A 25,145-nucleotide genomic window follows, 5' to 3' on the forward strand; every position below is an offset into this window, starting at 1 on the left:
GCTGTTGTTTCTTGAAAATCTATGAAACAAACATGCATTACATGATCCACAATGGAATTTGAGTTCATTGATTTAGACAAAGTAGGAGAAGAAGCAGAATGGCTTCGCCACTTCTTAGAAGACTTTCCAATGTGGCCAAAACCCATGCTAGCTACTTGCATTCATTGTGATAGTCAATCTGCAATAGACAGGACACAAAATCATATGTATAATGGTAAGCCAAGACATATTCGTTGTCGACATAATACCGTAAGGCAATTGCTCTCAAATGGAATTATCTCAATAGATTATACAAAATCTAAAGAGAATATTACAGATTCGTTAACAAAATGTTTGACAAAAGAGCAAGTGTATAGTTCATCAAAGGGATGTGATTAAAGCCTATTACATAAGAGTCATCATAATGGTAACCCTACTTAAATGACTGGAGATCCCAAGAACTAAGTTCAAAGGGACAACTAAGTTATGTGTGGCTCGCCAGAAATCACCAAGGGATTAAAATTTTCCTATCCATTCCTATGGTGAGAGTGATAGCTGCAACATGTATTGTATGTGGGGGTTTGAGGCTAAGCTTTGCTTTTAATGATTACTTATATCTTGATTTAGGCATAAAAATCAAGACGAGTATAAGGAGATACTCACAATAAGAATCATCTATATGAGTGTCGAATTGGGACCGGTTCTATGAGAATGAAAAGGCTAAATTCTCTAGAAACACTGATGAATAACCAGGAGAGTTCAAGGCCAAAATGAACACAACCGTGAGAACCACGATATGTCAGAAGATATTTTGTGTGAAGTCTATTGTCTTGGCTTACACAAACGGCTGAACAATTCAAGGCATCGCATCCATTAGTTAGCTAGTAAATCCGATAGGTTATCACCAGGGAAGGTTCAAGGCTAAAAGCTACCTATCCTGTTGTAAGATATTTTTAATTTGTACTCTTTCGACAAATTCTGCATCTTGTTGCATTTCCGTTGTCATCAAATTCCATTCATGTGGGGGATTGTTAGAATGGTTTAAGAAGTTTTGGAAAAACAGATTTTTTTCTCAACTTTGGTCTAATTTTTAGGTGGGACCCATGCGCCAAATTTGGCGAGTCTAAGTAGTAACGTGTTTAATGCCGCGTTGTGATTCACGTAGTATATTTGGTTACTCAAAACTATTATCGGGTGAATGGAAAATTGAAGCCAAAGTGAGCTCCATGGAAATGGAGTTTTTAGTGGAAATTCTTTAAGGTTTGAATAAAGGCTTGTCCCACATTGGTTTGGTGGGAAGAATTTTATGGGTTTATAAAAGCTTGAGTTTGTAACTTGGGGAGGGCCTCAAGGGGCACCCCAAGTTTGTAGAAGGGAGAGGTTATAGGCAAATTAAGCTAAACCCATTGGACCCAAAAATAAACACGTGCGCGCCGCCGCTGTCCGTTCATCCGGCCGGTCGGGCTGGGCCTGGGCTTGGGCGCGGGTGCGTGGCGTGAGGTTGGGTTGGGCTTGTCCAGCTCAATACCTATCTTTTTAAGAAAAAAAAACATTTGAATTTAATTATATTTTTTGGTAAAATAAAATCTGACTGTTTAAATTCAAATTTTGGTTGAAAAATTTGCACTTTTCTGTACAGATTTCAAATCTGTCCGAACAGTTTCAGTTCAAAAAACCCTTACCTGTTTTAATTTAAATTCAAACAAATTTGTATCTGTTTAATTTAAACCAAACAGGTACCATACTTGTTGGATTCAAACCAAACAGCCACCATTTTCCTATATAAATAGGCAGTCCCTCATTTGGTTTTTCACTTCAATTTTCATCCAAAATCCTGCTTGCTCTCTCTGCATTTTGTTGCATTATTTTCCTTGTGAGAAAGAGTGTAAACACTAAGTGTGTTCATCATATGAATAGTTTGTAGTGCTGCTACTATTCACTGTTGATCATTTTATCTTGGGAGATAAATATCCACAATCTGAAAGCACCGTGGAGAGGACAAATCTGTCTTAAGGACACAGTGTTAAACACTAGACTTGATCAAAACTTCATTCGAGAAATTAATAAAGTAAGTTGTTAATTTATTTTCTGTTTATTATTTATTTATATCAGATTTTGATTTTATTTTTGTAACAAAATAAAAAATTGTTTTTGTTTATTTATTTTTATTTGCTGGTTTGATTTTTATAATCAAAAAATCTCTGCCCTTTCCTTTATTTCTTCTGTTTGTTGTTAAGTACACAAACATTATTTATTCGTAATACAGTGAAGATTGTCCTACAACATGATCCTTCACATTTATTGTCCATCTTCAAAGAACATATTGTTTGGGGAGATAATCAACAAGAGATTTTTTAACAAAGACAATAAGAATGTGTCTGTTAAAAATTCCAACAAATTCAAACATATGACATGAACAAGTAGCTTTCTTTTCAACACCATCAAATACTACTTCATAGATTTGTTTTTCTTTCCCATTTGTCATTACCTTAAGTTTTCATTGTTCCTTTCTCTAGATATTTAGATGCTTTGTGTTTTTGACTGGAAAATAGTTCCTTTTGAAACAACAAAAATATTTTCCTTGTGTACACTTCTCCGGCCTCTACCTCCATTTTGTAACATGTCTTTAAAATTGCTTTGGTTGTTCTTGTTTTAACATCTTTTTCTTTCTCCTTCTTGTATCTTCTATCCAATGGTTTGTCACATTGATGGACAAAGTCACTAACCAATGTACTAGAATTGACAAAATCTTTGAAAATTTTGTTCATGCTCTCGCTTCTTTGTGTTGTTGACCTCGGCACAAAACACTGTTCTCAAATAAGCTGGTACCCATTTTTCACGCCGCATGTACAAGTATTTCAGCCATTCATTTTCCCTTAACTCATATTTGCAAACCAATTCATCCTATTCATTTTCAAACTCTTCTATTGTGACTGTGTCATGAATGCAATGGTGAAATTCTCCTTGAAATGAGGAATACTTGTTATAAAGATGAGCCAAATGTTCAGGAACTTTTTGTAAGATATGCCACGTGCACAAATGGTGAATACTATTAGGCAATACATATGAAATTGCCTTAGCCATGGCTTTGTCATCATCAATAATAATAATAGTAGGATTATGCCCACCCATTGTTTCAAGCCAAGTTTTTAACAACCATATGTAAGACTCTGCCGTCTCATTTACAAGTAAAGCACATCCAAACATAATTGATTGGTAGTGGTGGTTAACACCTACAAAAGGAACAAAGGACATACCATAGCGATTAGTTAAGTATGTAGCATCAAATGTGACTGCATCCCCGAAGTGTTGGTAAGCTAACGTTGACCTTGCGTCGGCCCAAAAACAATTTCCCATGCAATTATTTTTATCCACTTGAATTGCGTAAATAAAGTATGGGTTCTCTGATTGACTCTTTATAAAGTAATTGTACATTCTCTGTGCATCTCTATCTTTTAGAAGTTTTCTTCTTTTACTTCCCAAATAATTTTGAATATTCATTGTAACACAACCACCATTACAATCATTACTAAATTCTTGACTCAACAATAACGTTATCTTTCTAGTGGGTACACTAGTGTCATTAAACATATCAATGAGATTTTTCTGAACAAGAGTCATTTTTCTATGTCCTCAAAGTAGAAGTGTACTTTTCGAAAAGCACAAATCATGATTATGTTCAGTTACAAATTTACTTACAACCCATTTTCCTTTGTCTTTTCTCAAACACATCATTGCTTTACATCCAATCATGGTCATAGGACGAGTTGTGACATTCTTATTTTTCTTTTAGTAACTTGGTTGACGGTATCCTTCTCTCGTGCAAGCAAATTCTTCTCCAATCAATGAATTATCTTTACTAGATAGTTGAGTGTGGTTTTTTCAAATGTCAAAACCTTTTCTCCTTGTATATGCATTATAACAAGTCATGGCATCTTCTAGTTCATCAAAAATCATGCCTTCACATGGCTCTAAAGGATTATTACATAAAGAAGACTTGATAGGTTGGTGTAACGGCCCCAAAATTTGTGTCATAATTATCTTTATTTAATTATGCGTTAATATGAATTAATTTGAGAATATTTGTCTGAATTGGAATAATATTTATTAGAGCTACGACTTCAGAACTAACATTGACGACCTTAATGGGTTCAGAAATTGAAATTGCGCACATGGTTAGACTAATGGAAATTTTTAGAGCCATTTGGAAAGTTTAATTGAAAATTGATTCCGTCTAATTCGTTAAGTTATGTTTGGTTGGCCTAAATAGATACATATACGTTGCTTAGACTCAACAAAGAGAATAAGAAATATCTGAGAGAGAGAGAGAGAGAGAGAGAGAGAGAAACTTCTAGAGACTGAGAGAAGAAGAGAAAGAAGAAGAGAAAATGGATTAGGGCCAAATCAACTAACAAACGTAAGGATCTTTCTCTAATTTCATGAGTTTGAAATGATATACTCATCAATCTATGGAATTTAAGTTGCATTAGGGGGAATTCATGTTTCATTGAGAGTGTTTGTGGGGTAAAGTGAAGGAGAATGCATGTATGAACATGTATTGTTAGATTTGTGGAAATTAGCTCATATATTCACCATGTATGACATTAAATCATGTAATTCATGCTCATAAACTTGTTTTCTTGCATGGCTTCTAAGATTTGAAAGAAATTCTTCCATGAAAGCTTGAGTTGAAGCTTTTAATTACATGTTTGAGTTTTGACATTTAATTTCTAATTTTTAATTGTTTAATTGGAAATGGGATTTGTTTTAAAGTTATGAATTTTAGGTCCTTCAAACATAGATTTTCAGACTCAAAGCTACCTAGAACTGCACTTGCGGCCTGGGGCCCTGCATGTGCGAAAAACAAGGAAAAAGTGAGGTTTTATTTTGCAAAAATTGCACGCGCAGACGCATGTGCTATGGCATTTTCGCATGTGCGGCCAGGACTCCGGCATGTGTAGTTTTTCAAAGTGGTTCCGAAATTTTTTTCTATCCGTTTTCCTCTCTTCCAGGCCTCTGTTTGCATGGTTTTGACGTGTTTTTCATGTGCATTCACATTTCTTGGGCATGAAGGAAGTTAATGATAGATATTTGAATGAACAAGTAGATGATGAACATAATAAGTTAGCAACCAACTGTTTGAGTTGTAAATGTACTGATAAGATATAGGTTGTGTTATGTGTATTGTGCTTGTAGGTTACAAGTCGGGGACTGTGCAATCATTACCGGACACCTACTGTGAGTAACATTTTTGTAAAGATATATTGATATGCACTATACTTGAAATGTTATACGATATGCTATATGATATGATATGTTTCAGAAATATGATTTTGATTCTGTGAATGAATATTCGGTTTGTGAATCTAGTATGGCATCCAAAGATAGTCCTAAGTCATAGGGGACAACACATTAGTGCGAATCCGTGACATACATGTGATTACGAGATCTCGTTAGCTACTTCATTGTGGTGATATGTAGACGTTACAAAATGTTCCTTTGAATGTACCATTATGTTACATTCTGATATGAGACAGATATGAATGATTGTGTCATGATTTGTTTTACGAATACGTTATACTTGGAATTCGTTCACTAACTCTTTTACTTTAATGTTATTCACTGGGTTTTTACTTACTATTTTTTTATTTATAGGTATAAATGAGCGTTCTGGAGGGCAAGTCTAGAAGGGATCTTTAGCCGAGTCACCGTTTTGAAGCCTATCGAGTTGTTTTGAGTGCCTCCAAGTTAGGGCTAGGCCTGGAAGGCTGTTATCAAGCTTTTGATCATGATATACATTTTCAGCACGTGCATATGTTTTGCATGATAAATTATGTTGTAAGATAGTTATATGTATATGGGTAATTAACGATTATGTATGTACATGTTTATTCATATAAATGCATAGCTCATTGGACTATTGGTATTTTTGTATATTGCTTCCGCTAGCCCAAATTATTTTGATTGTACAGGAAGGCCTTTGGTAATCTCAGATTACTAGCCGGTTATAACACCAAACTTATAGGGACGGGTTTGGGTCATGACAGAATGGTATCAGAGCACAAGTTAATTTACCCACACACGTGTCCAATTGAGCTACAGGAAGAAAAGACATAGGGACATTGCATTGTCATGTGTGGGTATGTGTGCATTTTTTTGTACATGTGTGATAAGGAATTGAAAATGAATACCATGAGCATGAATAAAAGAATTAAGTGAATGAACATGCAAGTTTGATTTTAATGAACATGATTACTGTTCCAACATGACTAAGCAAGTAAGTATGTGACTATGTGATATCGTAAGCAAAGAAATGAGATATAATTTAATTTCGATACATAAAAGTGGATAACCTCTATGAGAATGTGGAATTATGTGGATTCACATGCAACTTTGATTTTGATATAACACAAGTGCCTTATGTGAACATGAAAGCTCCTATGTTTATTATTACCCTTACTTATATAGACCAATGAAGAATGCAAGAAATGTAGATGAGACAGAATCTTCTACTGCTAGAATAGAATGGTTAGAAAGAATGGTAGAGGTTTTAACTGAACTAGTGAGACAACAACAAGAGCAAAGCCAACTACCCGTACCTCATCCACCACCTCCGGTTCAAGTGAGCCAAATACAGATGATATCATTGCTCTTACACAGAAATACAAGAAAATGAAGCCACTAGAATTTTTGAGGGGTATTGAACCATTAAAAGCAAAGGCTTGGATACTGGAAACTGAAAAGATCTTTGAAGTATTTTCGTGTACCGAAACACATATAGTTTGGTTAGCAACCTTTACCTTGAAAGAAGAAGTTAGGAGATGGTGGATGCTCATCCGGGATGAGAATGGAGATTTGGCATGGGATCGATTCAAAGAAATTTTCTACAAAAAGTACTCCCCGCAATGCATCCGAGATAGGAAGGTATCTGCATTTGAACAACTAAAACAAGGTGACATGACTGTGGCAGAATATGAAGCAAAATTTATTGAATTAGCCCGATATGCACCTCATATGGTTAATACTGACTACAAAAAGGCAAGGAAATTTGAGGGCGGATTGGATGTCGAAATGTTTGACCAGGTAAATGTTTTGAAATTGGTAAAGTATGTGGACTTACTTGATAGATCCTTGATGTTCGAAGCAAATATTGCTGCCTCGAAAATGTCTAAGCCAATAGCAACAACCGAAGGAGAAGGTAAGAAATTAAAGAAACAGAAAATGGAAATGGTTAGTGAATCAATGGCCTCCGTGAATGAGAAATCAAATTCAAGAACTGGTGACAACACAAGACGAAGAAGTAGTGGAAACAATGACATACCCACCTATAGAGAATGTGGGAAGCAACATTGAGGCATTTGTCGTCGCCTTTCTGGAGCTTGCTTTAGATGTGGACAAAAAGGACACTAGCCAAATCTTGTTCACAAGCCCACCCAAGCAATGAAAGACCGTTTACCAGTGGGATTGGATCAACAATGACACCAAGAACAAATGCAACTGCTACTGTGGAGAGAAGTAATCTTAGGTAGGGAAGAGTTTATACCCTAGTTGCAGAAAAGACCCAACATAATGAGACAGTTGATGCATAAATTTTCTTAATCATGTGCAAATTGTTTATGTGAATACTAGTGTGAAATTATATGTTCTTTGATTGGATATACAGTTGGAAACTTACTGCATAATTAGAACTATGGCCTTGCATGATATATCTTGAATTATTCAACGTATAGAACTTTCGAGATTGGAAACCTATGCTGATTATGGGAGAACGAATGTTTATTATTCAACCCTACTACTTACAAATTTACAACCAAATACTTACGTGATAATTGAATCTGGGCTCATATGTGTGTGTGTCTTTCCTCGGAATGATTTGTTATGATATCTGACCCTTTGAATTAGCGTCTCAAGACCATGATTTTGTGGCGACGGAACCCGTTTGATTACCTCGGACAATAAACTTGATATTATGCATAACTGTGAGTTTGTATATTCACATATGGGACGTATTTTAGAACAGTTGAATGTCTATCTAATGAATTGATTGTGATCTTTGGGACGACACTGTGTTTGAAATGGAACCTTTATTTGATTTGCTTTTGTTTATGGGGACTATGAATTGTTATTGGACGAATGACCGTGTTATCTTTGCTAATGGGGTGGTAAACCGAAAACTTGTTTCCTTTTTATCTTCGACTGATTGGGGACTGCATGTATTGTTAAAGAATGATTGCTTGAGAATTGCTTGGATACTACTTTTATTATCATGGGATTGGTCGTTTAGAAAATGGTTGCTTTTGTGCTACTGTAATTGGAAAATGACCTATGCTATGTGAATATATGAATTATGTGCTTAAAAGAATAACTGTTACCGTATTACTGTACTTGGAAATTGATCCTATGGAACTCGTTGATAGGAAACCATTGTGATTATAAACGTTGCCAACTGGGAAATATATTACTTGTATACATTCTCCGATTGATTACTGCTGTCTTACCTTATCTTACAATTGATCTTGCGAGAAATGTTTATGTGTTTGACTGCTACTACCTTCACTGATATGAGATATGGAGTTGATTTCGAATTTTGAATGATTGAAATGGATCTTTGAATTGCATTGACCATATGTGACTGAGTTAAAAAATTATATGAGACTGAGGTTTCTGATCTTGTTACAATGTAAGATAAGTTTGGAGAACCAAACTTCCTAAGGTGGGGAGACTGTAACGGCCCCAAAATGTGTGTCACAATTATCTTTATTTAATTATGCGTTAATATGAATTAATCTGAGAATATTTGTCTGAATTAGAATAATATCTGTTGGAGCTACGACTTCAGAACTGATATTGACGACCTTAATAGGTTCAAAAACCAAAATTGAGCACATAGTTAGACTAATGATAATTTTTAAAGCCATTTGGGAAGTTTAATTAAAAATTGATTCCGTCTGATTCATTAAGTTATGTTTGGTTGGCCTAAATAGATATATATGATGTAGTGTATATATATACATATACATTGCTTAGACTCAACAAAGAGAAGAAAAAATATCTGTGAGAGGGGGAGAGAGAGAGAGAAACTTCTAGAGGCTAAGAGAAGAAGAGAAAGAAGAAGAGAAAAGGGATTAGGGCCAAATCAACCAACCAACAAAGGTAAGGATCTTTCTCTAATTTCATGAGTTTGAAGTGATGCTCATCAATCTATGGAATTTAAGTTGCATTAAGGGGGATTCATGTTTCATTGAGAGTGTTTGTGGGGTAAAGTGAAGGAGAAAGCATATATGAACATGTATTGTTAGATTTGTGGAAATTAGCTCATATATTCACCATGTATGACATCAAATCATGTAATTTATGTTCATAAACTTGCTTTCTTTCATGGCTTCTAAGATTTGAAAGAAATTCTTCCATGAAAGCTTGAGTTGAAGCTTTTAATTACATGTTTGAGTTTTGACATTTAATTTCTGATTTTTAGTTGTTTATTTGGAAATGGGATTTGTTTTAAAGTTATGGATTTTAGGTCCTTCAAACACAAATTTTCGGACTCAAAGCTACCCAGAACCGCACATGCGGCCTGAGGCCCCACATGTGTTGAAAACAGGGCAAAAGTGAGGTTTTATTCTGCAAAAATTGCATGTGCGAGCGCACGTGCGGTGGCATTTCCGTACATACGGTCAGGACTCCCGCACGTTCGATTTTTCAGGGTGGTTTCGGAATTGTTTTCTTTCCGTTTTCCTCCTTTCTGGGCCTCCGTTTGCATGGTTTTGACGTGTTTTTCATGTGCATTCATATTTCTTGGGCATGGAGGAAGTTAATGATAGATAATTGAATGAACAAGTAGATGATGAACTGAATAAGTTAGCAACCAACTGTACGAGTTGTAAATGTATTGATAAGACATAGGTTGTGTTATGTGCATTGTGCTTGTAGGTCATGAGTCGGGGATCGCGCAATCATTATCGGACGCCCACTGTAAGTAACATTTCTGTAAAGATATATTGATATGCACTATACTTGAAATGTTATACGATATGCTGTATGATATGATATGTTTCAGAAATGTGATTTTGATTCTGTGAACGAATATCCGGTTTGTGAATCTAATATGGCATCCAAGCATAGTCCCAAGTCATGGGGGACGGCACGTTAGTGCAGATCCCTGATATACATGTGATTACGAGATCTTGTTAGCCACTTTATTGTGGTGATATGTGTTTAATTGGTTTCTGGGACTGATTACTCTAGTCGAAAGACATTACGAAATATTCCTTTGGATGTACCATTATGTTACGTTCTGATATAAGACTGATATGAATGATTGTGTCATGATTTGTTTTACGGATACGTTATACTTGGAATTAGTTCACTAACCCTTTTACTTTAATGCTATTTACTGGGTTTTAGCTCACTGTTTTTTTTCTTTTTTTTTTTGTATAGGTATAGATGAACGTTCTAGAGTGTTTTGAGTCCCTCCAAGTTGGGGCTAGGCCTGGAAGGTCGTTGTCAAGCTTTTGATCATGATGTACATTTTCGGCACATGCATATGTTTTGTATGATAAATTATGTTATAAGATAGGTATATGTATGTGGGTAATTAACGATTATGTATGTACATGTTTGTTCATATAAATGCACAGCTCATTGGACTATTGGTATTTTCGTATATTGCTTCTGCTAGCCCCGATTATTTTGATTGTATAGGAAGGCCTTTGGTAATCTCGGATTACTAGCCGGTTATGACGCCAAACTTATAGGGGCGAGTTTGAATCGTGACAGGTTGGTGTTTTGATTTTCTAACAAATTTGCATTGTTCAAATCACCCCCTAATTCTAAATCCATAAAATATTCTTCTTCTGAACAGTTACTAGAAAATAGGATATCAATCCCTTCACTTGATGTGCTTGTCATATCAAATCTATAATACAAAATTAACATTATTCAAATTTATGTACTCGTTAAAAAATAATATAAAAGAAAGTAATGAACAAATGAAATCATCATTCACCATTAACTAAGTGGGTTTGATTTGTGTTTCTATTATATCTATACTGATTCAAAATTAAAAATGTACGGTATAACCTTGATCACATTCAAAAAAATAAATTTGATTAACCTTTCTTATTTTCGATTTCTAATAAATAAATAAAAACTATTTTATTTTCAATTTTTAAATAACAACATTACAAATCCACACTTATCAATCCAAAATTTACTTAGAAAAATAAATCAATGGTTTAAATTCATTTTACCCATAGACCCCGTAATTTATCAACTTAATCTCCACTACACAAACACATTTAATTTAAGGTAAATTATAGGTTCTCAAGGGTGAGTTCATAGCATTTTTTTTTTTTTCAAAGTATATTTGATTCTCATCTTTCACTTTTGCTTTTTCTATCACCCCTCCAATCTTTAATCTAAAAACAATAAAATAAAGAAAAGGAAAAAAAAAAAAAAACCAAAACAGAGGCTGAGAGTAATTTTGTAATCCAATATACAAAATGATATTGAGATGATCATTTAGTTAATGGTGAATGATGGTTCATCCTTTGCTCTTCCCAAACCCATGATCCAATCAAAATTGTTCCAGACATAGAATGATGAATTTATATGACGATTTGGAAAATTGTTTCAAAAAATAGAAAAGGAGAAGAACTGAGATAATCAAACAACTCACTAGATTATATGCACGTTTGATGGTCTCAAATTTTTGTTGCTGGACAAGATGGAGTTGAGGTCTAAGTTTTGATCGTCGGAGGAGACGAACGGCTTTTTGCGCAGCTTTTGAAAGTGGATTTAACCCTATTCAATTCATTATAATTTATTTTATATTATTTAAAAACCCCAAAACTCTCTCTCTCTCTCTCTCTAGTATGAAATAAACTATCTCACTATTTCTTTATTGTACATGACGTGTCAATACTTGATAGGGTGTCCATAAAATTGGTATTTACGGCACATCCGTGAGAAACTTAATCCCTTTTGGGGGTGTTTATATCTCATTCTATGTTTAGACTTCACTCCTTATGAGATATCTATATCTCATTCTATGTTTGATTTTTATATTTTATCATTGCTGCCAATTATATATGACTCAAACCCAAACCGAAGGAGAAGGGAAAAAAACGAAGATCCATTTTGAGATCCAATTCACTTCTTTTTTTTTTTCGGTGTTTCGGAAAGTTCAAAGAACAATAAAGAAAAGAAGAACAAACACAGAATACACCGTCTAGATTGGCACAAGTTATTGAGAATGATAGACAGGGGGTCAATTCCTCCAGGATTGTTAGGCTGTGATCTTTCTTTTTTGGCTTGGACCCGTTCCTTACCAAAAAAAAAAAAGAAAAAGAAAAAGAAAAAAAGAACAAGCAAAACAAGATGCATTTTGGAACGGTGGTTGTATATGCTGTATGTGTCTATGTATGCATTTTGCCAACCAAACCCCCCCCCCCCCCCCCCCCCCAAAGTGTACCAACCCCACCCAAACGTTGGTTAGTTAGCCAAGCATTTGTTTTCTTTATTTATTATAAATTTAATTAATTTAAAATTAATTACTGCAAGACTTCCTCAACTGTGAATATTTCATTACTCTCTCATTTATGAATCGGTACACGTTAGAGCTATTTGGTGAACTACTTATAATTTTGTTACTCGCATCAATTTAGTCATATTAAAAAGTTTGTAAAAAAAATATAAAAAAAAAAAAAAGTTTGTAAAAAAAAATAAATAAATAAATTTACAAACTTGGGTTGTTTTGGGTATGATTTACAAGTTGACTTTTTTACTTATTATAAAAAAAAATAAAAAATAAAAAATTGTGCAAAAAAGTAAGATAATGTGACTTAAATAAGCTAATAAATCAATAAACAAGTTATTTATGGTATTGTATGAGAAGCAACTCCAATTCATGGGAGAGAAACTCATATTAAAGTGTTTACATCTTGATCTTCTTCAATGCAATGCTTAAAATCTGGTTAAACATTATTTTATAGAGAATATGGCATTTTCCAGCTAAGGTTCTCAAACGGTTGGTTTTCGAAGGTGACTCTATTTTAGTGATTTTTAATTTTTTTTTATTAAAATATGAGAAAATTGTAAATCAGTGGGATAGTCATAGAGTAACAAGTTATTTATGTAATTTTGATTTACACCAAACACATTAATAGACTTACACTATTTTTTACGAAAAAAGTGCACAAATTGTGTAAATAGAAAGAACCTTTTACTTTGAGAATTTTTAACTTGTTTATGAGTTAAATTTTTTTTAAAGACAATTTTAGTAGATTTTCTTACTTTTTGACTAAAAGTATACTTGTCGAAGGGACCTAAATAATAGAGGTATATGAGCCTTCTCCGAGATGAATATTATTTAAATTTTAAATATTTTATGAGATTATTTATGATACTTTCGAGAAATAAGAAATCACAACTCATGCTAAATTAGACATCATTTATCTCTTTATTTTTTGGTAATAGATATCATTTGTCTCAATTATATAACAAATGTGAGTCAACATCGCGCAATTAATTTTGAATATTATGTAATCAATTGTGCTTTACAACTATTGAATAATGAGTAATGTTAGGGACCCAAAAAATTACTAAAATTTATACACAATACTTAATAATTTTGGGAGGTTTCTAGCATTTTTGCTTTAAAATATAACTCGTAAATTTATTTATAATTATAACAATGCTACATCTCTTAATTTGCCACCCTTAATGGTGTGGCATTAAGATTAGACTCCACATGATGTAATATTTGACAAATTAAAACTTGACATTTGTCAGACACATTATTAGGAGTGATAAATTAAGTGTCTCAAGCATTTTTTTAATTATAATTATGTGAATTATTCCGTATTAGTTATTTATTGATTTGAAAATCAATTAATATCTAAGATCCAACCTTTGCCATATTATTAAAAATGAATTTAAGAATTATATCTTAATTTTTTTTAACATTTCTCATTATACGTTAAGGTTCAATTTCTCTTTTTCCTTTCGACCTGAGATTTGTAAATGGATAGAAGAATGAAAGAAAATTGTAAGAAAGTAAAAGATGTTAAAAAATTTATGAGAGTGCTAAGAATTTATGAAAATTATATATAAATCTACTTTTTAAAGTCATTTTCTAAATTTAATGATGTGTAGGTGATTTGATTGGTTAACAATTATATAATCATTAAAGATTGAGGCCTCGAATGTGTGGAGCGCGAATGGCGCGAATAGTACGGAAAATATTATCTTACCGGTAAGAGAATAAAAAAAACCCTTAAAACGACGTCGTTTTGAGATTTCGAGCCATTCGCGCCTTTAATATTTCGAGGTACGTAGCATTCTTCTTATATAATACATGGAAGAGAGTACTGCATTTAATATCTTACTTGATGGTCATATCAATTGGTTTAAAAATTGAGTCTAATTTTTAGTATTGAATAGTAATGCTCAAAAGTTTATTTAGTTTAGAATTTAGGATTTTAGTTGCCCATATAAAAAAGAATGTGTACAAGTAATTTAATTTTTTTGTTTTTTTTTTTGAAAAATATTTGTGAGAATTAATCGAGTACCCTCAATTCACCTCTACTGACATGGAATGAACCATGCGAAAGAGTGGGCTTACACTTCTCATCCTCCCTCCATCTATCTCTCTCTGTTCTCTGTCTTCCACCTAATTAGGAGTTAAAATGGTTAGGTGTCGTTTGGAATGGCTCATTTAGGCTCTTTTGGCTCTTTGAGCCACAAAAGACAAAATAAGTTATTTGAGCCACAACAGACAAAACATCACATCCAACCCATAATCATTACACTTTTCTCTCACAAAAAAAGTTAAAAAAATCAAAAAGCTAAAAAGTCTTTCCCAAACCAAACTTTTGAGTCCAGGCTCAAATAGTCAAAAAAGTCAAAAAGTCAACCCACTTTCCAAACGGAGGCTACTTTGGCAACTAGAAAAAAGCCAATTTATTGGGTTTATTTGACGCAGATTACCTTTCTAATTTTATTTTTCTTTTACATATCTTTTCAAAAAAATCAAAAAAACTCAAAAAATTAACTTTTTTCTTAAGTACCTAAATAGACCTAAGGGATGTAACATAGTTGTTTGTTTTTTTAGTCAATATCATCGACATAAAATGGTTTGTTATCCTCTTCATGTTTTGTAAAATGTTAAAATATTAATCTCACATAGACCAATTGTAACTACTTTATAATTAATTTAATAACTTAATCATAGAAACTCTTGATTCATTTTCGTTTTACTTGACAAATTTAAGATTCAAAGAAATTGATGATAAATGTATTTTTAAAAATAGATTATTAATTTTTTTTGGCACAAATATGATTAAATGATAAAATTACAATTATTATATCGATTTAGATTTTTTCATAGATTAGAGATATGGAGAGTCATACAATATAAACGATTTAGATAATCGAAAGAAGACTCATAGTAGACCTCATGAATTCAACAGTTGTGTCAAGTTTATATTAAATTTAGAGCATTGCTATTCAAAACAAAAAGGATAAATTAAAAATACACCCTTGAGATTTGCTTAAAATACAAATTATCCCTTATAATTTGAAAAATTACAAATACTCCTTATTAGAATTTTTTATTTAACAAAATTAACTAAAAAATAAAATTTATAATTACTCTCTTATACAATAATAAAATTACCTAAATTATTAATTAAAATATATTTATAACATTATTAAAGACTGCTAATTGACTTAATGATTTATTAATAAAATAAATGATTTGTTATGAAATTAGAAATCTCAAATGGTGGAATATAATTTTTAGAACCATAGGAGGCGATTCGTATTTTAATCAAATCTCAGGGAATGTATTTGTAATTTACTCAAATAAAAAATTAGACTCACGTTTCAACCCTAATGACGTGACAATTAATTAAGATATTAAAGGCAATACTTTCACTTATATCTTCTTTAATTATTAATTGATTATATTACTTACATATCATTAAATTTAAAAAATGAGTTTAGGATGTAAACGTGTACATCATATTTTCAATTTTTTTAAAAAAAAAGTTCTATCCAGACAGAATTTGCGTTTGGAAAGAAAGAAAATGTGTGAGAACGCCCAAGACATGGGAGAAAATCAAATCCAGCAATGCAAGTGGAAACTCACGCCCCTCATGCTTGGCTGAGAGAGCATCTCATAGCTCAACCTGCCAATATGTCATTCCAAGTAAGCTTTAAATAAAATAATGTTTAATTTAATTTAATGAAATGAAATGAAATGAAATGAAATTATTATTTTATTTCTTCAAAAATATATATAATTATAATTTTAAATTTTTTTATGAAATGATAATTTTTTTAATAATATAATAGTTATATTTACAAAATATATTTTTAATTTTTTTTAGTCAAAAAGTGAGAATAAAACATTTTAATTAATGAATTATTTATTTTATTCAAAATTTATATTCATAACCAAATATAAAAATGATGAGTATTTTTAAATTATTGAATTTTTTATATCAAAATTATAATATAAAACAAAATTTGAAAACTCAGTAAATCAAGGCTGTTTACATGTTTGATGTTAGAACTTACAAGGGACAGACTATGGGTTGTTTTGATAATCTAGTTAAAAGTTAAATTTTAGTTTTTTTATTCGCAAAAAGATACAATAATAAAAAAATAAAAATAAAAAATTAATTTTTAATTAATTTCTCAAAACACTCTGTATAATATTGGCAATCGGAAGTTTGAGTTCTTCCGTTTAATTTTTTTAAATGGTCTCATGAGACAATTATTATTATAATTAATTAATAATTAGATCATTGGCAATTTGGTTAGACGGTTAGGTAGGTGTTGATGACTGAGAGAGAGAGACAGAGAGGAGGGTTGGTTCTTAACGCGAGATGGGCGTGCTCCTCTGCTCTCCTCTCCTCTTCCATTCTCTCACTTTCTCTCTCTCATCAACTCCATCTCCCTAAGCTACCCCCCTTCTTTCTCATCTTCCCCCACATTCCTACCTACCAACCCCCATCCCCATCCCCATCCCCATCCCCATTCCCACCCCTTTTATCTGTATTTATTTATTTCTTACTTTCCCTTCCCTCTCTATCCCCTCTCTGTCTGTCTCTCTCTCTCTCTCCCCCTCCATTGATCCATATAAACAAACAATTATATACATATATATATATATATATATTAGCAAGAAGAGCTTGAAAGAGATAGGGTAACAATGTTGTCCGTGGCTTCTGCTGAAACCCCAAAACCGGAGCTCTCTCCTCCTCCGCCGCAGAACCCACAGTCTTCATCTTCCGAAACCCACGTTTTCCGATCAAAGCTTCCCGACATACCCATCTCCAACCACCTACCCCTCCACACTTACTGCTTCCAAAATCTCTCTCAATTCCCAGACAGACCCTGTCTCCTCATCGGCTCCACCGGTAAATCCTACTCTTTCTCCGAAACCCACCTCGTTTCCCGCAAAGTCGCCTCCGGATTATCACTCCTCGGCATCAAAAAAGGCGATGTCATCATGCTTCTCCTCCAAAACTGCGCCGAATTCGTCTTCGCATTCATGGGTGCTTCGATGATCGGCGCAGTCACTACCACTGCCAACCCATTCTACACTCCCGCCGAAGTTTTCAAGCAATTCAATGCTTCCAAATCCAAACTAATCATTACCCAATCTCAATACGTCGACAAACTCCGCGACGCCGGTGATAATTTCCCAAAACTGGGCGAAGAATTCAGTGTAATCACAATCGATGACCCACCTGAAAACTGCCTTCATTTCTCAGTACTTTCGGAGGCTAATGAGAGCGAAATCCCGACAGTCTCGATCGATCCAGACGACCCTGTAGCTCTTCCATTCTCCTCCGGAACGACTGGATTACCAAAGGGTGTGATCCTGACGCACAAGAGCTTGATATCGAGCGTGGCTCAACAAGTGGATGGAGAGAACCCAAATTTGCATTTGAAAGGGGAAGATATGGTGTTGTGCGTGCTTCCCCTGTTTCACATATACTCGTTGAATTCGGTGCTGTTGTGCTCGCTGAGAGCAGGGGCAGGGGTGCTTTTGATGCACAAGTTTGAGATAGGGGCGTTGCTGGAGCTGATACAGAGGTACAGAGTGTCGGTGGCGGCGGTGGTGCCCCCGCTGGTTCTGGCGTTGGCGAAGAATCCGATGGTGGTCACTTTCGACTTGAGCTCCATTCGGATGGTGTTGTCGGGGGCGGCGCCGCTGGGGAAGGAGCTGGAGGAGGCTCTCCGGACCAGAGTACCGCAAGCCATTTTTGGTCAGGTATGTATGTATGCATAGTAATGCCCGCCTTTCTTAACTTTTTCAACTTTATTTCATGCTAATGTCGTGAATTTTGTACACAAAAACTTCAAGAATCAAAACTGCTTGGTTTTCCTCCTGCTTCTCACCACACCATACAGTTTATACAGTCAACAATGAGTAAAAACGTACACTATCCGAGTCCAGATCCCCTCCTTGAGTCCCTCCTTCATTCCCTCCTTGCAGGGGCCTTCGAGTCCACTTTGAGACCCAGTTTTGATAATCCGAACCGTACATATTTTTAGATTTATTCAGTATATTATACCTGTAAAAAATCAAGTTGATCGGATATCAGAAAGTATGCGTTCAGAAAATTGGGACTACAAACTATTTTTTAATAAACAGTTTTCCGAACACATACTTTATGATATTCGATCAATTTGATTTTTTACAAGTATGATATACTGAATAAATCTAAAAATATGAACGGTTCGGATTATCAAAATTGGGTCTCAAAGTGGACCCGAAGACCCCTGCAAGGAGGGAATGAAGGGGGGCTCAAGGGGAGGATCCCAATTCACACTATCCTCCTTGAATTAACTTATCAATATTTCTCCCATGATTTTTTTTATAATAATTTTATTGTTTTTCTTTTATCACAATAAAATACATTAAAAAGTTCATAACCTCACCAAGTAGTTTGAATATATCTTAAAATCACACAAATCATTTCCAACGTTGTATTAGATATTTCATTAAATTCAAATTTTAGTAAAAAAAAAACTTACAATTTTATATTGAGTGATTAAGAAATATGCAAAAATGTAGTTGTGTGTGTCTTTGACAGTGATGACAGTGATGGGTCCTATGTTCTTTTTATAATTTTATAATTATTTTATTCTATTGATGTACATATTTAAAATAAATTTGGAATAAAAAATATTTTATTTTATTTTATTTTTTTGTTTTTTTAACCTTTTCTAGGCTGCTGTTATTATTTTTATTTATGGTTTCATGTTGGAGTTACAGCCCAAACTAGGCACAATCGAAGATGTATTGGTGAAAATGGTCAATACGTGTCCACCAATTGCAGTGGGCCATGTATATGAAAACCATAGGTAATGACAATGAAAGCAAAAGATAATAACAATGCTGTGGACTTATCTTAACCATGGAATCAGAATGCATTCTCTCAAATTATAATATATATATATATATATATACATATTTTACGTGATATAAATTTAAAATTAAGGGCTTAACTTAACTAAACATGAGGTTTAAATTTGAATCTCATTGTTATGAGTGTGGTATTCAAATTTGAGTCTCACTATAGAAAATTATCTCCTCTCATTATTCTACTCTCATTGATTTAAAAAAATAAATAAACACTAATTTTTTTTAAAAAAAAAAATACTCTACAATAGTGATTGTTTCATGGGATTGAATCATAAAATTGAAGTTCATGTCTAATAATTTGATAGTCTACCGCTCGATTTAAAAAGTAAAAATCGAATTAATAGTTAAATATAAATTATCTTCAGTTGAATAATCCAAAAATTACTTATCTCAAGATTAATAATTTATTGTATTACAATTTTTCTTATTTAATCTATCCAAACAAATTCATACAATACAATATTAAATTTTTAAAAAATAATAGTAGAAAAAATAAAATAAAACAAACTTGGTGGTTACGTACAACAAACTACAACTACTTTTTTTTTTTTTTTTTTAATAATAATTGTTGTGAGACATATTGCCACGTCACTCATGATTTTTAATAATAATTGTCCCATGTTACCTACTCTCTCCGTTCCAAAGTTGTTGACTTTTTTGAAAATTTCAACAAGAAACTGAAATCATTATATTTAAATTTAAATTTTAAAATATTTTTTTATTAATGTTCATATTTTTAATATTTTTAATATATTTATAATTATTTAAAAGAAATAATTTTAAAAAATCAAATACTTTTTATTTTGATTTTTTAAATAGAATTATCATTTTGAGACATCGTAAAATAAAATAATAAGCTAATAAAATAGACCGGAATGAGTATATTGTATTGTGTTGCTTAATTCACCTCCCTTACTCAAAATTAAAAGCAGGGGGACAATGGCGTTGACACCCGAACTAATTTTGAGGTGTAATTTATGGAAATCTATCATCCCATTAGTTTGTTATTACATTTATAATATGAGGTATTTACGTGTGAGTTTTAATAAGTGAATTTATTATCTAATAGGTTATTTGAAAAAAATTTATCATAAAAAAAGTCACTAATTTTAAGTTTTAGTAATAATTTATAAAAATCATGACAAAAAAGTCACTAATTGTTAATTTTTAGCAACATATATAAAGAATTGTCACAAAAAAATTATTTTTAGCGATAATTTTATCAAGATTTATTTTCAATAAGACTTGATGGGAATTAAGTCTAATTGTTAGCACCTATTGATAGTTTACCCTTATAAAATTCATAATATAATTCAAAAAACTAAATAAAATTTAAATTTATTTGTTGCACGAAAAAAAAGTAAAACTTGTTTGATTAATAAACCCTCACATAGTTTTCTTATTGTACAAAATTCATTAGACTCTCAAAAGTATTTTTACTTCAGTAATACAATACCTTTTTAAGGTTTCAAACAAAAAAGAGTTAGAAATTGTACCTTAAGCTTATATTTAATTCATGAGTTTGAGGAGAGATTTGAAGAAATATATATATATATATATATAAAATTAGGTAAAATATAAGATATTTTATTCACATTTCATCTTCTTCTTTTTTTTTCTTTTTAAATTCTTTCCCAAATCGTTTGAACCAAACACAATCTAAAGAATTTCTCCTTTTTTTTTTTTTTTTGGTCAAATAAATATATAAAAAAAATTAGAAAGTTATGATTTAAAATTGCAACTAAAGATCACTCCTCGTGAGATATTTATGTCCCATTCATTTGGCCCTCTACACACTTAGCCCCCATTTGTTTCAGAGATAGAATGGAGGGAATTCATAGTGAGGAAATTAAAGTAAAATTGTGTTTGTTTTGATGATAGTTGTTAGTGTAGGAATTATTAAATTATTTTTATATAAAATAATAAAACAAATAAAAATATATAAAAAATTAAACATTAACATTTAAAAAAAAATTCCAATATATAAAAAATATAAAAAATAAAAAAATTTCTAATCCCCTCACTATTTTTCTAATACCATCTCCACCTCCTCCATCTCAATCCCCCTTCCAACCTCCATCTATATCACCTCTTCCATTCTAATCCCCTCTCCAACTCCCAAAACAAACACAATACTAATTTTGAGAAGTGGGTTAAAAGTCACTTCCCAACTTTTAACCCACTCCTCTCTTACACAAAAAAGCTAAAAAAAAACTAAAAAATAGTTTTTAACCATGATGAAATAACACAGGACGCCATAAGTTTGGACTTTTCACCTTTATTTTTACTAGTTTATTTTATTGTTTTAACTTTTAGTTTGAAAAATAAAAAATCCCTGAAAATACCTTCTGTTTTTTTTGTTTTTTCTTAATAGGGGAACCCTAAAGATACTTAAACAAATAAAATTAAATGTTAATTAAAAAATCGAGTATAAAAAGAAAAAATTAATGGAATTTCTCTCTCTAACTTTGGATAATAGGAAATGTCCAATTTTTTTTTTTTATTAGCTATGGTCCCCTAATAAAATTTTTTTGTGAAATCAGAGAAATTTCTTTGTCGGTCGAAATGTTTTTGTGTCAAATTTTCTCTATGAAAATATTGAGACCCCAACTACTATAAAAATATTATGTGTCATTTATCTTATAAAATCTTAATATTAAGAACTTAAAAAAAAAATCATATAAAAACCCTTGCGTTGTATTTGGTTGAGAAATTTGAAAAGAGATTTATAAAGAAAAAGAGAAAGAGGGACTTTAAAAAAATTCCATATAAAAACTCTTGCGTTGTATTTGGTTGAGAAATTTAGAAAGGAATTTAAAAAGAAAAAGAGAAAGAGAAAATATAGGTGAAATGTGAAAAAATATACTTATATTTTATCTAATTTTATACATTTTATTTTATTTTTATTTTTATTTTTAAATTTCTTGTCAAATCTCTCAATCAAACATACCCATATAAATTTTTTGATATGGACATGTAATTATTTTTGAAAATCACACTTGATTTGTAATTTCTCACTTATTAAATAATGAGGCCAATTTTATTTTTATTTTTATTTTTTTAACAAAGACACAAAAAAAAAAATCAAAATAATAAATTTTTATAAAATTTTGCACTGATTTGGCAAGAGTGTTTAATTTTAGCATGAATTTTGATTTTGTTTGGGTTGGGTTGGGTTGGGTATTGTGAGTATAGGGATATGGGATGACAGAGGCAGGGCCAGTATTATCAATGTGCCTGGCGTTTGCAAAGCAGCCATTCCCAACAAAATCAGGTTCATGCGGAACTGTGGTCAGGAACGCCGAGCTGAAGGTCATTGACCCTGAAACTGGCTGCTCCCTTGGCCCCAACCACTCCGGCGAGATTTGCATCCGTGGTCCTCAAATTATGAAAGGTACTGCTGCTGCTGCTGCTGCTGCTTTCTCTTTTAATAATTCATTCCCTCTGCTCATCAAGTTGCTCAATTGTCATCATGCCCAACAAATGCAAAAACTATTCAGTATTCTCGGAATAACATATTTCTATAATGATTTTATTATGGTGGGGTCGGTACGTAGGATACTTGAATGATGCGGAGGCCACGGCTACAACAATTGATGTGGATGGTTGGCTCCACACTGGGGACATTGGCTATGTAGACGACGATGATGAGGTTTTTATTGTTGATCGAGTCAAGGAACTCATCAAATTCAAAGGCTTCCAGGCATGTTCACTACTTTTCTTTCTATATATAGCTTGCACTTCCTTTCCTTAAACTCTCTCCCCCTCTATCTTTCTCTCTTCAAATTCACAAGCATCACATTACTACATTTCTCTTTCTTATATAATTACCCACAATTTAATATGCATGTGAAGTAATTTGTTTTCATGATCAAGTTAATTACTATTTCCTTGATTCTCCCAATAACATCATACTCTTTTTTGTATACAGGTGCCACCAGCCGAGCTTGAGGCCCTTCTTGTGAGCCACCCATCCATTGCGGATGCTGCTGTTGTCCCGTAAGCACACTTAGATTCATTTGCAGCCCTTATTAATTAGTTTTCTATTTAAGAAATCTGCCTACACATAATTAAAATCACAAAAAAAAAAAAAAAAAGAGTACCCAAAAAAATTTATATATTAACATAATGGTGTCTACTTTTAGCGAAGATAGTGAAAAAAACCCCAACTAATAAGCATACTTTTGGTGAGCCTCTAGTACTGACATGTAATTAGTTGTGTTTAGTGAGGTTGGGAGTGAACTAAGCCAATGCGTTCAAATAGACATACCTTGCTTTATTATGCTTCTATATGTTGATGAGATGAGAGTAGACTAGGCTGTGTTGAAGCTAAGCTCATTCACTCATACTAGTCATCTTAGAGCCATATACAACTCAGAACAATGTTCACCAACTTAATTAAAAACCCAATATCTGAGCTGGAAATTAACTACGAGCCTAATTTAATTAATGCAAATTAATCAGGCAAAAAGATGACGTTGCCGGTGAAGTTCCCGTAGCATTTGTGGTTCGGTCAAACGGGTTAGAACTTACAGAAGATGCTGTTAAAGAATTCATAGCAAAGCAGGTTTGTCTATGTTTATGTATCTATTATTGTGAGTGATGAGATTAATGATTCTAAACGTGAAAACCAAACCAATTAATTCACCAAATCGGTTTCTTATTTTTGACGGTGAATTTTACAAACAGGTGGTGTTTTACAAGAAACTGCACAAAGTGTACTTTGTTCATGCCATTCCAAAGTCTCCTTCTGGAAAGATATTGAGAAAAGATCTGAGAGCCAAACTAGCCATGTCCGCAGCCTCTCAAATTCCCTAGAAACTATATATATGTATCTGTTTGATTTCCATCTTCGTGTAAGCATTAATAGAAGCCCTTTCTGTGTGTTGACTGAATTTAATTAAATTAATTATGGCATCAAACACATCCAGACGGAAACACAATAGCTAGTCGCGCCGCCAACCCATTGTTGTTATTGTCTCAATTCCTCTTTTTTTTTTTTTGTTTTTTAGCTGTTTGGGATGTGATTTTGATGTGTATTCAGTGATTGTTTTTTTGTGATGGAATAAACTCAATATTCTGGAATAATATTAGAAGCATAATGTAGAGTCCAATATTAATTTTTTGTTTGCCATTGGCTATGTTCATCCATTGATATCTCAATTTGTGGATAAAATCGAATCTCTTGATGATTATGGGTGGCTTTTTTAGCACAAATTTACAAAGCAAAAATCCAGCTTCAGCTTGTAACAAGTTCTGTGAGGTGGTGGGTTTATGTGAGGTAAGTATGTGTTCAAGTTGATATTTCTAGTTCCAATAAGCATTTATAAATGAAGTAAGTCTACCTCTAGTCCACTAATTGAATTGAAGGAACTAGTTTATGGGCGGTAAGTCCATTTTAAGTCTATTTCAATAATTTAAATTATTTATATTTTAGTATTCACTAAAGACATTATTTGTATAAATAATTAAGTTAATTCAATATTAGTATCATCATAATTAGATCATATTAACAATCACTTAACACACAAAGTTTAATTTTCACTTTTATTACTTTTTGTCAATTAACTAACACTTCAACACACAATTTTAATTATATCGGTGTGGATGTTTCCAATCACTCAACCTTAGTTTATATAGATAAGAGGCCCTTTTATCCATCACTAATTATTTTTGGGTTGGACGGCTCCATTATTCATCCCATCATGATATCAAGACTGAT

General features: G+C 32.5%; 2 protein-coding genes across 2 annotated transcripts; both read left to right on the forward strand.

The window, feature by feature from the left end:
- The first annotated feature begins 6,651 nt into the window (after positions 1-6,651).
- LOC145814494 (uncharacterized) lies at positions 6,652-7,332 on the forward strand. The gene has a single exon (XM_082911326.1). It carries the CDS (start codon positions 6,652-6,654, stop codon positions 7,330-7,332), a length of 681 nt encoding a protein of 226 aa, XP_082767452.1.
- A 9,468-nt stretch (positions 7,333-16,800) lies between these two features.
- LOC114257011 (4-coumarate--CoA ligase 2) lies at positions 16,801-24,537 on the forward strand. The gene is made up of 6 exons (XM_028196719.2): positions 16,801-18,265; positions 22,619-22,817; positions 22,981-23,126; positions 23,355-23,422; positions 23,888-23,990; positions 24,113-24,537. Exons 1-6 carry the CDS (start codon positions 17,198-17,200, stop codon positions 24,239-24,241), a joined length of 1,713 nt encoding a protein of 570 aa, XP_028052520.1. The 5' UTR covers positions 16,801-17,197; the 3' UTR covers positions 24,242-24,537.
- Positions 24,538-25,145: the final 608 nt, after the last annotated feature.

Source organism: Camellia sinensis, unplaced genomic scaffold (genome assembly GCF_055761805.1).
Source record: "Camellia sinensis isolate YWXY unplaced genomic scaffold, ASM5576180v1 Unanchor11, whole genome shotgun sequence".
In the NCBI taxonomy this organism is placed as follows: Eukaryota; Viridiplantae; Streptophyta; class Magnoliopsida; order Ericales; family Theaceae; genus Camellia; species Camellia sinensis.